We start from the raw sequence: 14,093 nt of genomic DNA on the forward strand, positions 1-14,093 counted from the left end.
TTATTCTCATCTTGCAAATGGAATTCCCTGGTTATTGAGTACATTTGGTGAGTTGGGACATTCTGCCAATGCCTGTACCAGCTAGCTCCAGGAAGTGGCTCAGCTCACCTTTTACTACAGTCAGTCTATAATCTCATGACTGAACACGTACAGGTTCCGAGTAATCGTTTGCTCCTTCCTCCCTGCATCCTCCTCTACTTACAGACAGGAGCCTAAGAACAAAAGTGTAATTAGTAGACAGTGTTTCAATTCAGGTTCAAGACTGGGCTTTATCACTAAGTGACCTCGGGCATAGCACTTGCTATTGACTCAGTTCCCTCAGCTGTAAAATAGGAATTGGATCAAAATGATGGTAGTATGTGACCACACAAGGCGTAGTGTACAACACATAACGTAAAACCATGATTGTCAACACAACTCTCTCTCCCTCTCTATCCCCTTTGCACGCGTTTGCCTTATAAGAAGTAAGGAGCAGTGCACTGACTCGTGCGGAGAAGAGCCCCGGTGAACATACAAACCTTTTACTTATTCTGATTTCTAATTCGGAGGCACCTCCTTTTGAGTGGAGGCTCCAGGTCCTCGGGCCCGGCGCTGAGCATGGGCGAGGAGATGATGCAAGGCGCCATGGCAGCCTTCTCCGCGGGTTTTGGCACAGGCTGGATCACGCAGCCCGTCTTGGGCAGCATCCGCAGAGCGTAGGCGTGGTCCTCGTCCGCGGGGTTATTAAGGTTCGGGTCTGACTTGTCGCCCCCCGCCAGAGCCTCCTCCCCCATCAGCTTTTTGGCCGCCTCCCCGTCCAGGTGGCAGTTGGAAGCACAGTTGTTCTCCTTGACCGACTCCAGCTCGCTCACCGCCGGCTCCTCCGGCGACAGTAGCTTCTTGGGGGGCGCGGGAGGCGGCGGCGGCGGCGGCGGGGGCTGCTCGGGCGGCGGCTCCGCGCCCTTGGCGCCCTCGGCGGCGCCCCGCGTGCCGTTCACAATGACATTGCAGGCCGCGGCGGCCTCGGGGCCCGCGGGGGCGCCCGGGCCCGGGTCGCCAGCGGCGGGCGGGCTGCAGTGGCCGTCCCTGCAGCCGCCGCAGGTCCTGCGCTCGGCGGCGCCGGGTTCGCGCTCCGCCTTGACGTGCGCGTGCAGCGCGCGGTGGATCACGTTGTGCAGCCGGGCCCGGTGGCCCACCGTCAGGTCGATGACGCCGTCCTGCGGGCCCTGCAGCACGCCGCCGGGGAAGCCGAGCTGGCCGCCCGCGCCGGGGGGGCTGCCGGCGCGCCGCGTCAGGTCCACTACCTCGCTCCGGCCGTGCTCCGCCGGCGCGGGCGCCAGGCTCAGGGCCTGGCCGGAGCAGCCGGGCGGCGAGTCCGCGGACTTGGACGAGCCCTGCTTGGAGTCCCGGGGGGACAGGGAGTGTCCGCCTGGCTTGCCTCCTGCCGCCGAGGAGTCGCCGGGGGCGCTCGGAATGAAGTTCTCCCCGTTGCTGGAAAACCCGTTGGGGGGCTTGGAATCACTGACATGGGGGACGGGAATGGGAATGGGGATGGGCACGGGCAGGGGCACGATCACGGGGTATGGCACGAGCAAGGTGGGGGGCGGCACCAGCGGGGCGAGCGACGGCAGCCCGAAATTCATCATCTGGGGCACAGGCATTGGGCCATTTGGCATCATGCTTACCGGCGGGAAGGGGAGACTCGGCAAGGGTGCGCCGGGAGGCGGCGGGGGCAGCAGACCCGGGGGGTTCCCCGGCATGGTCGGGGTGCTCGGGGGGTGGATGTGGGGCGACAGCAGGGGCCGGTGCATGGGGCTGGAGGTGGGGCCCAGGTTCCTGGGGCCGCCTGGCGGGGGCCCGATGCCGGGGAGCATGGGGTTGGACAGGGGGCTGTTGGGGTTGGAGGCGTGGTGCGGTGGGCCGCGGATGAAGGGCGGGCGGAGCTGCTGCATGATCTGTTGTTCCATGAAGATGGGCAGCGGGACCGGGCCGCGGTTGGTCATCACCATGGGAGGGCTGCGAGGCGGGACTCCGAGGGGAGGCCCGATGCTCGCAGGTGGCTGGACGGAGACAGGAGGGATGTTTGGCGTCTCGCTGATGGGCATGGACTTGGGCACTGGCGTAGGGATTTTAGTGACAGAGCAGTTGGCAGTGTCAGATGGAGAGACGGTGGTGGACGCCGATGGGCCAGGGCCCTGGCTTTGGCCAGCTGCAGCCACCGGGGAGGGGGCCTTCCTGCGAGCATCTGTTAGAGGGATATTCCAAGAGTCTGGAGTGAGCAGCTGCACCCCGGTGCCTTCTGTTTTATTTTCCATGGGAGGGTGTAATGTGCTGCACAGCCCAGCTGGAAGATTGGCCTGTGTCTCTTTGTAGAAAATGTCCATTTTGTACTGATTGAGACATTTCGCGCTGCAGAACTGAAGCCTTCTTTCCCCGTCCCCAAAGTCCAGGTATTCTTTTGTGTGTCTTATGTGCTTACACCAGTCACATACCTACAACACAGTAATAAGAAAAAAGATAAGCAATCTACTTTGGTAGATAGCATTTCATGTTTTACATAGAGGTTCTTTTCAAACTTTATCATAATTTTTCAACTAGGTGGAAGTGTTTCCTTCTAAAAGGTAAAATTCTTAAATGTTTGTAAAATGATTTCTCTTTGGAAGCCAGAATCGCTTTATAAATATTAACTCTTCAGACTAGCAATTACCACCATCTCCTATTTTAAAAAAAGAAAAAGAAACTGTTGTTCCCCTTTAAGCATAACTTAAAGGTGGATCTGACAAAGAGTACATATACCTGCCCATATATTTTCCGCAAAGAGGCTCATTGTTCATGCAAATCTAGATAGTTTTGGTGAAAAGAATTCTCCCAAAAGTTCAGTGGACTTTGAAATATAGACCCTTAAAATTCTCCTCACACAAAGTCACTTTACACTATTGACTGTTGGATAATGCAGTTGGAAGGGGTGTGCTGTGTTAACCAATAACACAGAGCACTGAACATCATTATGTCTGGCTTCCAAGGGGAAACTTGGAATTAGTCATGAAGTCTGTGTGAGGTTTAGCTATTCCCAACCTGTGATGTTGCAGCAAGCTAGAATTATTTTTTGAGCTGTTTGCCCACTCTCTCTCAGTAGTCAGAATTTTTGGTGACATTTCTTGGCAGGCAGTCTTATTTAACAACTTTTCAAACACCAGAGAACGTTTTCCAAAAGTTTTTATGGCTTTTCCGCCCTTCAAATCTACTCCTGGCAAAAGAAAGACATCACCAAATTTATTTTAAAGTTGGGCTGCAGAACTAATTAAAGGCTGAGAGCTTTTCCCAATTGGAAATCACTAGACATCAAAGTTCAAAAAATAGTCATTCTCGGCTTCAGAACCCATTACTTTGGAGAAATTATTGTGATTTCATTAACACATTAATTTTGCAACACCATCAGCTCTCACAGATGGTGAAGACATGATCTACAATTCAAATATGACTCTTGTTTGCACAAATGTCTTTCCTTCATATGGCATTTTAAACAAGAATTAATATGAGTAATCTTGCCATAGCTATAAACAGATAAACAGATGTCAAAATTTTCAATAGTTCTTTCAGTGCCTTACTTTTTTGACTGAACATTACACACACAATCTTTTTTTCTTTTTTTTTTTTGGTCATTTCCTCAGCACTCAAGCCATACAGCAGGAGAGGAAGAATTCTGAAACACAATGCAATGGTGAGTTCATTGAATCTGAATCTCTTTTCAATAAAGCCCTGGTTCCAGTATTGCTCTGAACGGAGCCCTGTTTTTGTTGAGAAGGGTGTCTGTTGTTCTGTTGCTGGTGCATGTTGTTTTTTTTAACTATGGCAAACTGATAGCATTAAAAATGATAAATTTTAGTAATGATTGGTCACATAAACAATGCAAAAACAACATATGTTGGGCATTTGATTACTCATCTCATTTAACTCTCAGCTTTCCTAGACTGTAAACAGTGGTGGCAGGCTAGTATGTGATTTTGAGTGTACACACTCATGGCAGATGTGTCTGTATGTGTAAATCCACTCTTTTCCTTCTCACTTTTCCCCCTGATATTGCAGGTAATATATTTGATGGTGTGAGACTGAATAACACATACTTATTGGCATACATTAGTTTTTTGTTTGGTCTCATATCAAAAAACCCTTTCAAAATGCTTGTTGCAAAAACAAACAAACAAACAAAAAAACAATGCTAAGACACTCCTGTGTTTCATTACAGTGTTTCAAGTTTCTCCAGAATTAAGAGTTGTGTTTTTATTTTTATCACAGTTGAGATGTCTAGTTTACAAATAAGCACAGAATTGCCTCTGATGAGAAGAGACATACACAATCTCTCAGACTCTTAAAATTCTCATCTAGATAAAGGCCAAATAAACTATTGAAAACTTGATGCTCATAAGTTATTGATTTTAAAACCTGATCATTTTTATAAAATTAATGTATAATGACATGACATTTACATTCCAATATGAAATAAAGCCACCAGATTCTGTTTCAACATTAGGAATCCATAGAAAGCCTAAAATGAAGCCTAAGTGAAGGATCAAATATAGCTTCTTTAATCATGAACTAAAAAAACAAACATTATCAATGAATTAAACTAATTAAAATAATATATTAAAATTTCTGGCATATTTCTTTTGGATCATATTTTTTAACCATAAGGGGAAAGAGTTTTCTGAAATCCTTAATTGGTTTTCAAATTGCCAGACTGAATTATTTGCCTCCAGAGGATTCCTATGTTTCCTCAAGCTAAATAAATATTTTCAAGTAGAGTAACAAAAAATAATCTAAATATAACTTAAATGCTCTCCCTTTACTTCCTTCACTTTCAATAATTCATTGATGAATAAGGAATGCTTATAGATCTATCCCAATTATCCAAGGAGTGTTCTCCACCATATTTTATTTATTTCCTCATAAAAGGAATTACAGACATCAAAGTTCGAAGCAGATTCTGTTTTATCAGGCTTTCCAGTTAAAGCAAAAGCCTAATGGTTACCTACTTGATTTTCTGCAGCATCCCAAAGGGTTTACATAATATTGTGACAGTTTATGACTATCTCATTTTGGGTAAGAAGTGTGAGTGTGTATGCTTGTCTTATTACATTTCAATTCTGAACACTGGTCTAAAAACACAGTAAAGCAATCTTTCTGGTGAAGCGAAAAATTATTAGAGGAAAAAAATTGTCACTTAATACATAATGAATCACGTCTGTCTTATAGGACACATCGTTTAAGATTGGGTCAATGAATTTATGGCACAAATGGCTATATCATGTGAAGCAATAAAATGCAACACATCATTCATTCTACTTCTAACTAATGACACACTTCTCATAATTAAAGATTTCATCATAAGAGCCTGAGCTGATTACTTAAGATGTAGTAGTTAGGTGAAAAATATATACTGTAGATCTTTCTCTTTAATAAAATAACATTTGCATATCCATGAAATACATAGCATGTGTCTCATAAGCTATGGTTTTTCTGAATTGTGGTGTTATAGGGTATCCTTCCCGTCTTTTTTCCCACAGACGGCTTTAATTTTTTCTTTTTAACCTTTTGAGGCATTATTTTTTTCCTCATTATGCCAAGAAGTACCAAAATTCCTTCAGATATTTTAGAAGATAAAGAGTAAGAAGTGCAGAGCTCAACTCACTGGGCTCTGGAATGATTTCCCCTAATTCCACCCGGCTTTGTTTCTGTTGGAATCTGGCCTCTTTGGTTCCACTTCTCCCCCTAACAGGTCCCAGATTGGATGGAGCTGAGGCTGAAGCTGTTTAACGATGGCAATCTGGGGACTGAACAATCAGCTAATGCGAGGCCTTTGAGCGAGACAGCTGAAATGCTTCGTATCACAAATACATAATGTATCACGTGGAAGACAAAAAGATCACAAAGGAGATAAACAAATGCGTATTCCATTCAACCCTATAACAGCAGTCCTCAAAAAGATTAAATTTACCTTCCTGGGATGTGTCCAATTCTAAACAACAGAATGAACATTTCCTTTAGTCCATTTAGAGTATTTATATTTTGGTGGCTGACTGCCAGGGTAGTACTTATAAGCTCAGTGGCCTGATGGATTCACTCCTTTCCTGTGAAATAAATGTGGCAACCTACACCACTAAACTGCTCAAAAGACACTGCCTCAGCAGAAATATCACTTGCTCTTGATACAAGAAAACTGAAAAGCAGGACTTCTGGTTCCTATAACTCTTTCCATCTTGTATTTCCCCTGGAAAGAAAGAAAGCTATTCATGTTGGCAACTGAGCCTTTATTTTTATATAAACGTCCAAAGTCAAAGCCAAAATATGCCATGAGGTTACCCACATGGGCACAATATATACACTCGGCTGGGCTTAGAAGAAGATTCGGGTAGTGAGGGAGGGGGGACAGGGTTCCTAATTAACACATTAATCAGCTGTCAGCAGTGGGAGTGAAGTTCATCTTCCAGTGGAATCCACCCACCACTGCCTTCTGAGTGGTGACCAGCATCAGGCAATATTAAGAAACTCTTGCTGAAATCTTTCTTACTGGGCAAAGACATTTGCAGCAATGGAACAGTAAAAAGATATTAGCAAATCCTTGAATACCATCAACAACTTGAAAACAAAACAAAAGGTTCCTGTGCTCCTGACTTTTCATGAATACAGCACTCAGGTAACAGCTCAGAAATTGTAGCTGCTGTAACCAAGACGGGAGCTTGCCATAAGAGGCTGATTCTCTAGATCTTGGCCTGTTGAACACAGCATTGATCCTGCAGTCCAGGCCAGCTCAAAAAATCATGAGCTCACCTAGGAGTGAAGCCAAGGAGGCTGGACAGACATGGACCACAGGGGTGATCACTGTTTTGAAGGGTTTGGGTCTGCTTTACCTATAGATAATCACCTCATAGCATGAATTAAGGACCTTAGACTGATCCTGCCTGAATACCTGCTTTCAGCTCAACCCTGCAGTCCATGGCCCCAGCACCAGCTGTTCCTTTGGATTCAGGCTCTGCCTTTATCAGAGCCCTAATTTGGTGCACTTGGGCAGCAGATTGATTTGGAATCAGAAGATATGGATGTGAGTTTGGGCTCCATCATTTTCCAGCAGCACAGCCTTACGAAAACATCAGCTTCAGTTTCTTCGTCTGTGAAATGGAGCTAATAGTAGTGATGGGTAATGCTGGTGTACTGGGCATATCAGTAACCTTTATGGAATATTTTTTCAGTTCCTAACCTGCCTCCCTCATGGTTGTTGATTTCCTAGGAACATCCCATATGTTTAAGTTCAGTTTAACTTAATGGGAGGATGTTTCTAATGGCAGCGTGAGGAGGAAAATGAAGGTTTTCATCCAGGCTTTCCTAGGAGCCTGCGTGTGTTTGACATAGAATGGAGCCTATCTCTCTCTGGGCAAACACATGCTGAACCTCACAGAGCCAGCTCCATCCTGCCACTCCAGGGTGAAGAAGGACTGTCTGCAGAGACAAGGAACTGGATGACAGACCTGTGTGAGTCCCACTGCCCACCCTCCTGGGAAGGCCTTATTCAGTTCCTGCTGAGCCCACTTTTTCTAAGGCCAGTCATTCTCCAGTTCAGGCAAAAGCTTGAAAAAGCAGCACGGCTGCATGGAAATGAGTGTTAGAACCATTAAGATGAGTAATTCCTCTTAGGCTCAACTGCTGTTTGAATAGTGGAAGCCATAAACTGTGCTATTCATGTTTTATTAAAAAACAGAACTGATGAACGATCTGCTTGACTCATTACATGGCAGAAACTATCTTCCAAAGGAAGGGCCAGAAGCCACGGTATCACATGCCCTGAAGACAGGATGACCCGAGCCGGCACGGCAGAATGTGTGTGAGGGCAAGCCCCTGTGGAGAGGGGCGCCAAACTCTGATGGGGGAGACCAAGTTCACCATTCCAACTTTCCTTGCAGAGTTGGATTACAGTGAAGGAAGGAAGAAGATGACCTAACCTTAGACGTGCATAGCCACACAGAAATCAGGAGAGGGATTTAGAATGAGCAAAGGCTATTATTGTGTTGTTGTTTTTTTAAGTCAATTCATGGAGAAGTTCATTCTCAAAAAAACTAACTTTCTGCAGGTTTAGAGTCCAACATGATGGTGTTTGCTACATAGTTCTTTTTGTATAAGCGTCTTATTTGGTTTTTTGTTTGGCTTTGCTGTTGGGCTTCTCTCTCTCCAACCCCCACCCCTATCTCTTGGTCTCTCTCTTCCTCGTATAGGATTTGGAACTCAAGAAGACACTAACAACCATCTTTGTTAGAACTGAACATCTCCCTAGAAAGCTGCCCTGTAGGAACTTTATACCATGACTCAATTACTACTTATAAGTTTCCAGCTGGATTTCAGAAACCCTGGGCCAGGTCACCAGGGCAGAGCCTTCTCTTTCACACATGCCATGAGCTCTGAGAGGCAGAGCAGAGATATGCTTGGTTTTTAGGATCTCAAAGCGCTGACAAATGGCTTCCAGGATTTCATGAGTGCTGACAAATGCCTCCTTACTGACCCAAGTCTCTGTTTCTACAGCCAAAGCAAGAGATGGACTCCTGCCCTGTATTCAGTGATGGAGGGTCCATCCATCCTCATGGCCAAACATATGACTCAGAAGAAGGTGATTTTTCCCTTTGTTCTGACAAGTTTGGTTGCCTAAGCGCATTAGTGTATCGTCACAAAACTCTCCACTTCATTAAAACTGGATAAATGCTACTTACATCTTCCTAACACAAGTCATCCAGATGGAAACTGAAAAATTCAAACATTGGAAAATCTGGCCCACCTGATGCCAAATGTTTGCCTCTCTGTTTTTCAGTTCTGCAGCTCTGAGAGGACAGACACATAGTCCAGGAGATCTCAGAGCAATGAAATTCAGCCCTGAGCAGAACCTCAGAGATCACTGGGGACACCCCTCCAGCCTCCAGCTCCTGGGAGGGCAATACTTAATCATGCTCAGCTCAGGTGCTCAGCTGTAAACTGAGATCGTCTATCGGGACGCACTGTCCAGGAAACACGTGGCCAAGAAAGAACCAGCAAGTGACTGCAGACATGGAAAATGTGCCCCATAAAAGCAGAGAGCCATGTCCTACCCTATCCTCCAGGGAATCGCTGCTGCCATGCCCTGTGACTCGATCTTTTCTCCTTTATATCAACTCCAGATATTCTAATTGTGACCTGCCCTGAAAATTCTGCCATCACAAATCCAATTATTCATTCACTGGATTCCTTGTTTCAGGAGGCACTGAACTGCGAAGCAGTACAGTAAAGATTTAGCACCTGCCCTCAAGAAGCTCAGAATCTATTAACAGACATGGGAGGGACTTCCCTGGTGGTCCAGTGGCTGGGCTCTGTGCTCCCAATGCAGGGGGCCTGGGTGTGATCCCTGGTAAGGGAACTAGACCCACAGGCCACAACTAGGAGTTCACATGCTGCAACAAAGATCCTGCATGTTTCAACTAAGACCTGGTGCAGCCAAATAGATAAATATTAAAACAACATCAACAACAGTCATGGGAGAAATTTGTGTGCCCCACTCCCCAGATTTGTTCTGAATGCAACAGTTTTTAACTAAAAAATAGTCTTAATATTTTACTCTCAGTATCTAACTCCCCTTTGCTCCTCTACCCTGTGACTCCTCTTTTATCAAATGTATATCAGAATCTTCTTTCAGATATGTATTTACCTTGGTTATTGTAAACTTTCCTTGTTTTCAAAATAGATATATGGATCTCTTTTGAAATGTACTTTGATCTCATTTATCATTACTCTGTTTCCTAAATGCATACTTGAATATTTGAAATTTCATTATAAGAGCTCTCTCTCTGCCTGAAAAAAACTATATAGAGGGACTCTGGGTTGCACTTGTATAAAAGGAGAGCCATCAATGTGATGTGTTAAAAAGTGAAGTATACTAGTTACCTGGCTTCTTTTTATCTGTGGTCACTCACCTCATTTCTTCCTTCATACAGACTTTTTAGAAAATGCAAAAAATCATATTTCAATACAAGGTTTTAATTCCACAACATAGCTAATCATACATCAATAATATGACTCTTCGGAAGGATTGTTATTGTTATCTGTGATATTTGAAACCATCTCTTTTTTCCCTAGGGATGTTATTTGTATCTGCCTCCTCACCCACCCGGGCTGTGTCTTGGCATCAGTGATGAGCAGCACCACTGAAATGCCACAACATTAAGGCTGTGTGCATGCTGGTGGTCCAGGTCAAAGGCACTTGCTGGGCAGAATTCACAGCTCCTCTGGCAATCATGCTCCTCAGCTCCCTCTCTGGCAGCTTCTCGAAGGCTCACAGCTGCTCCTGGTGACTCTCATTTATTTACCAACTATATTCTGATTGCTCAAAATCTTCCAGCTACTTGGCAAAGGGCTTCACCTGCAATGCCTCATTCATCCTAACCCAGGGATTGAACCCGCGTCTCCCGCACTGCAGGCAGATTCTATACTGTCTGAGCCACCAGGGAAGCCAATGCCTCCTTCATCCCAATCCAGGGATCGAACCCAGGTCTCCTGCATTGCAGGCAGATTCTATACCATCTGAACCACAGGGAAGCCCAATGCCTCATTCAATCCTCTTTTAACAGTTTTGCACATTTCTGTGCTCCTGGGTTCCAGACTGAACCAGCTCCTATCTGTGGGTGCCAGGCTTGCCCATTTCACCCCCTGGTATCCATGGCTGCCCAGTTCTCAGATCTCTCCAGGACACTCCATCGAAAGCTATGGTTTTTATTATCATGCCTAGTGGAAGCACCAATTTGATGTAACAATAATAGATTCTATGAGTAATAAGAGCTTAGATTATTTAAGCACTAGTCACCATGCTAAGCATGTTACATGAATTACCTCTTTTAATCTCCACAAGTACCTTACCACCTAGATAACTGGGGTTTAGATGGGTTAAATAATTTGCCCAAGATTACCTATGCAGATAAGGGATGGCAGATCCAGATTCTAACTTAGATCAGTCTGGCTCAAAGCCTATACTGCTCCACTATCTCAAGGATTTTTGGCATTTTCCTTTAAAACTACAAATTAAAATGACTGACTAATACAGACACACCTCGTTTTATTGCACTTTGCTTTATTGCACTTCTCAGATGCTTTTTTACAAATTGAAGGTTGGTGCCAATCCTGCATCGAGCAAATCTATTGGTGCCTTACTTCCTGCGGTACTTGCTCACTTCGTGTCTCTGTGTTGCACTGTGGTAATTCTCACAATATTTCTAACTTCATTTTATGTTTGTTATAGTGATCTGTCATCAGTGATTTTTGATGTTACTCTTGGGAAAAGAATAAAACTTGCCGAAGGCTTAGGTGATGGCTAGCATTTTTCAGCAATAAAGTATTTTTTAATTAAGATATGTACATTACTATAGACAAAGTGCTATTGCACACAGCCTAGAGTATAGTGTAAATGTCACTCTTATATGCACTGGGAAACCAAAACATTCATGTGACTCACTTTATTCCAATATCTGCTTTTATTTTCAGTGACCTGAAACCAAATCCACAATATCTCCGAGGTATGTCTGTATTTGATAACTTTAGTTTGAAATTTTGGAATCGCAGACATTTAGACCTCTAAGGAACTTCACGGGTCAAGCCAAACCCGTGTCCCCCAGGAAGGGTGGGTTTCCTTCTACAGAGCTGGTCTTCCAGGTGGCCCTATCTTCCTATGACAGGGTGGCCATCCAGCTCTGTCCACATGGCCAGAGTTCCAGAGAGGCTGCAAGACTGTGAAGAGCCCTGTGCAGCCTATTTTGTCCGTGAACAGCTTTGAGTGTTAGAACGTTTAACCATTCAACGTCCCTGTCACTTCCACCCACTGTTAGTAGCTCTGTTCACCGGGGTGTCCTAGCACAGGTCAAAACCTCTTCCAAAGCTCAGCCTCCCAAATACTTAAAAAGAGCCGTCATTTTTCCCCCAAGCTTTTGTTTTTAAACTTCCCCAGATCCTGCACCCATTCGCCAGGGACAAGTTCCGAGAGCCCTCCCGTCCTGTCTGTCCTTGACCCAGGTGTCCACTTCACCTTGGGAACGCCCAGAACAGCATGCAGCCACCTGGCCGCGTCCAGGGCGTTCTCTTCTCCCTCTCTCCCGTGGAACACCTTAGCTCCACTAATGCCACCCTAGAACACATGTGCTTAAGCTAGTTGTATCCCGCTGTTAGTTATTTGCTTTTTCAAAACAAACATTTATTGAATGTCTCTTATGTACGAAGCTTGAAGCTTTCACTGATCTCCTTTAATACTGACAACAAACTTGTAAAGGAGCTACAGTTTTTCCCATTTTACTTGAAAATGAGGAAACACGAGTTCAAAGAGACGATGTGGTTTCCCTAAGCTCTCACAGCCTACAAAGAATGGAGCTGGGATACAGATCAGAACTCCCAACCCATCCTCCTTTCACTCCACCATGCTGCTTGCTTCACTCTGAGTTGTTGCTCAACCAAATCCCTTTTCTCTTAAGTGCTCATCAACCACTTGTTTAATGATATATTCAAAGACTTTTGAGGGTAAGCCATGAAGCCGACTGGTCTAGACTTTCAGAAATCAGAAACCCTTTCCCGGTTTTGAAATGTTAGTCCATTTATGTCTTTTTGAAACCCTTCCTGTTCATCATGATGGAAGAGAGATTATGCAAAAGTTGATATGAAATAATCTACACACTTCCCCCACATGGCAGGGAGAGCTGAATTTGGTGAGTGCGGCAGGTGCTCTCTACCTCTTTGCCCTCAATGTGGGATTCATAGTCCTCTTTATGGGATCTGTTTTACCCTTTCCAGTACAAAGAGCACTGTCTTTCTGGAAACAATGGAAAAAAGAACAAGTAAAAGGTGTCTAGCCTTTCCTTCTCACCCTCTTTTGTTAAACATTTCACCATTTGCTCTGAACACTGATCTCTCCAAGTATACTTCATGCTTCTATGAGCAGAGCCCTAAAAAGTTCCTTTTATTATCTTGGGCAGTTCCCCCAAGCATTTATTCCTTCATGCACCCTAGCCTTCCTGACACAATATCCATTTTCAGAATTTCCCACCTTCCATTTCCCCTCCTCACCGGCACAAACTACACTGAGCTTCTGATTTGGCGAACGAAGCAAACTTTCCTTGGATTAAAAATGTCTGCTTTTCTAAATTCCAGGGAACATAGTTGATCACATCCGTGCACATTCCAAGACGGTTGGGCCACTTCCATGCCAAGCAGCTCTCCTCTGTATTAAGCACCATGGTCGTCAAAGTAGGATACCTCACACAGCTTCTCTGCCTTCTCAGAACTCTCCACGAGGCATGGGAAGAAGGATCACCTGCTGTTTCTAAGAGACTGATACTCTTAGCAAATATGTAGGTAAACTGCCCTTATCTTGCTTTGTTGCTAATTGATCTGTTTTTAATCTCTACTTCAGGTTTTGTACTCATTACCCTCCAAATAATTCTTTGGTTGTTTCCTTTTATTTCCTTAAAATTCCCACTTTGAATTTCACCATGTATTGCCATACAAAGATGTATTTTCCTGAATTTTACCCACCTACTAGCTATGTTGGTGGGATATGGTGTTTTATGTTTTAGTTCTATATGTCAGCTCTCGTCTAGGCATAACCCACCCCCAACACACAAGTCTCAGTGGTATCACTGAGATTGTTTTTATCTTTTTGTGCCCACAGTCCAGGGTAACTTGGTTCTTCCAGTCTCTGCATCAGTAGAGAGACGTCAGAAACCATCGTTTGTTCCTGCTCATGACTTTATTTACTCTTGAAAGGGACTGGCCCCCTTTTTCACTATCCCATTCAGCACTATTCACACATGCTGCCTTCACTGGGTCCAGTTTTACAGGTTTAAAACAGAGCTCCCTGGTTTACCTATACTCTTATTTACTCATTATTCTTTTATTAAATCTCAGTTATTAAAAACAAAGAGAAAACTCACTACTGTGAACCTTCCTATGATGTGCACTTCAAAGTCAAAAGCACACCACAAAAATAAAACCCAGAAACCCAAATCAACAATACATTTGACCCCAAATTTTCTCCACTGTGTTTGCAAAGGCTGTGGAGTGTTTGACAG

The 14,093-nt window shown here is 44.6% G+C and overlaps 1 protein-coding gene across 2 annotated transcripts in view; it reads right to left on the reverse strand.

Annotated features, from left to right (window-relative positions):
- Positions 1-521: 521 nt before the first annotated feature.
- The window catches only part of SOBP (sine oculis binding protein homolog), a 146,881-nt gene continuing 133,309 nt past the window's right edge, over positions 522-14,093 (reverse strand). For both annotated transcript variants that reach the window (XM_059889788.1, NM_001101170.2), the window contains one exon: positions 522-2,471. In XM_059889788.1, the coding sequence (XP_059745771.1) occupies positions 522-2,471 (1,950 nt within the window). The remainder of the gene's footprint in view (positions 2,472-14,093) is intronic.

Source organism: Bos taurus, chromosome 9 (genome assembly GCF_002263795.3).
Source record: "Bos taurus isolate L1 Dominette 01449 registration number 42190680 breed Hereford chromosome 9, ARS-UCD2.0, whole genome shotgun sequence".
Classification (NCBI taxonomy): domain Eukaryota; kingdom Metazoa; phylum Chordata; class Mammalia; order Artiodactyla; family Bovidae; genus Bos; species Bos taurus.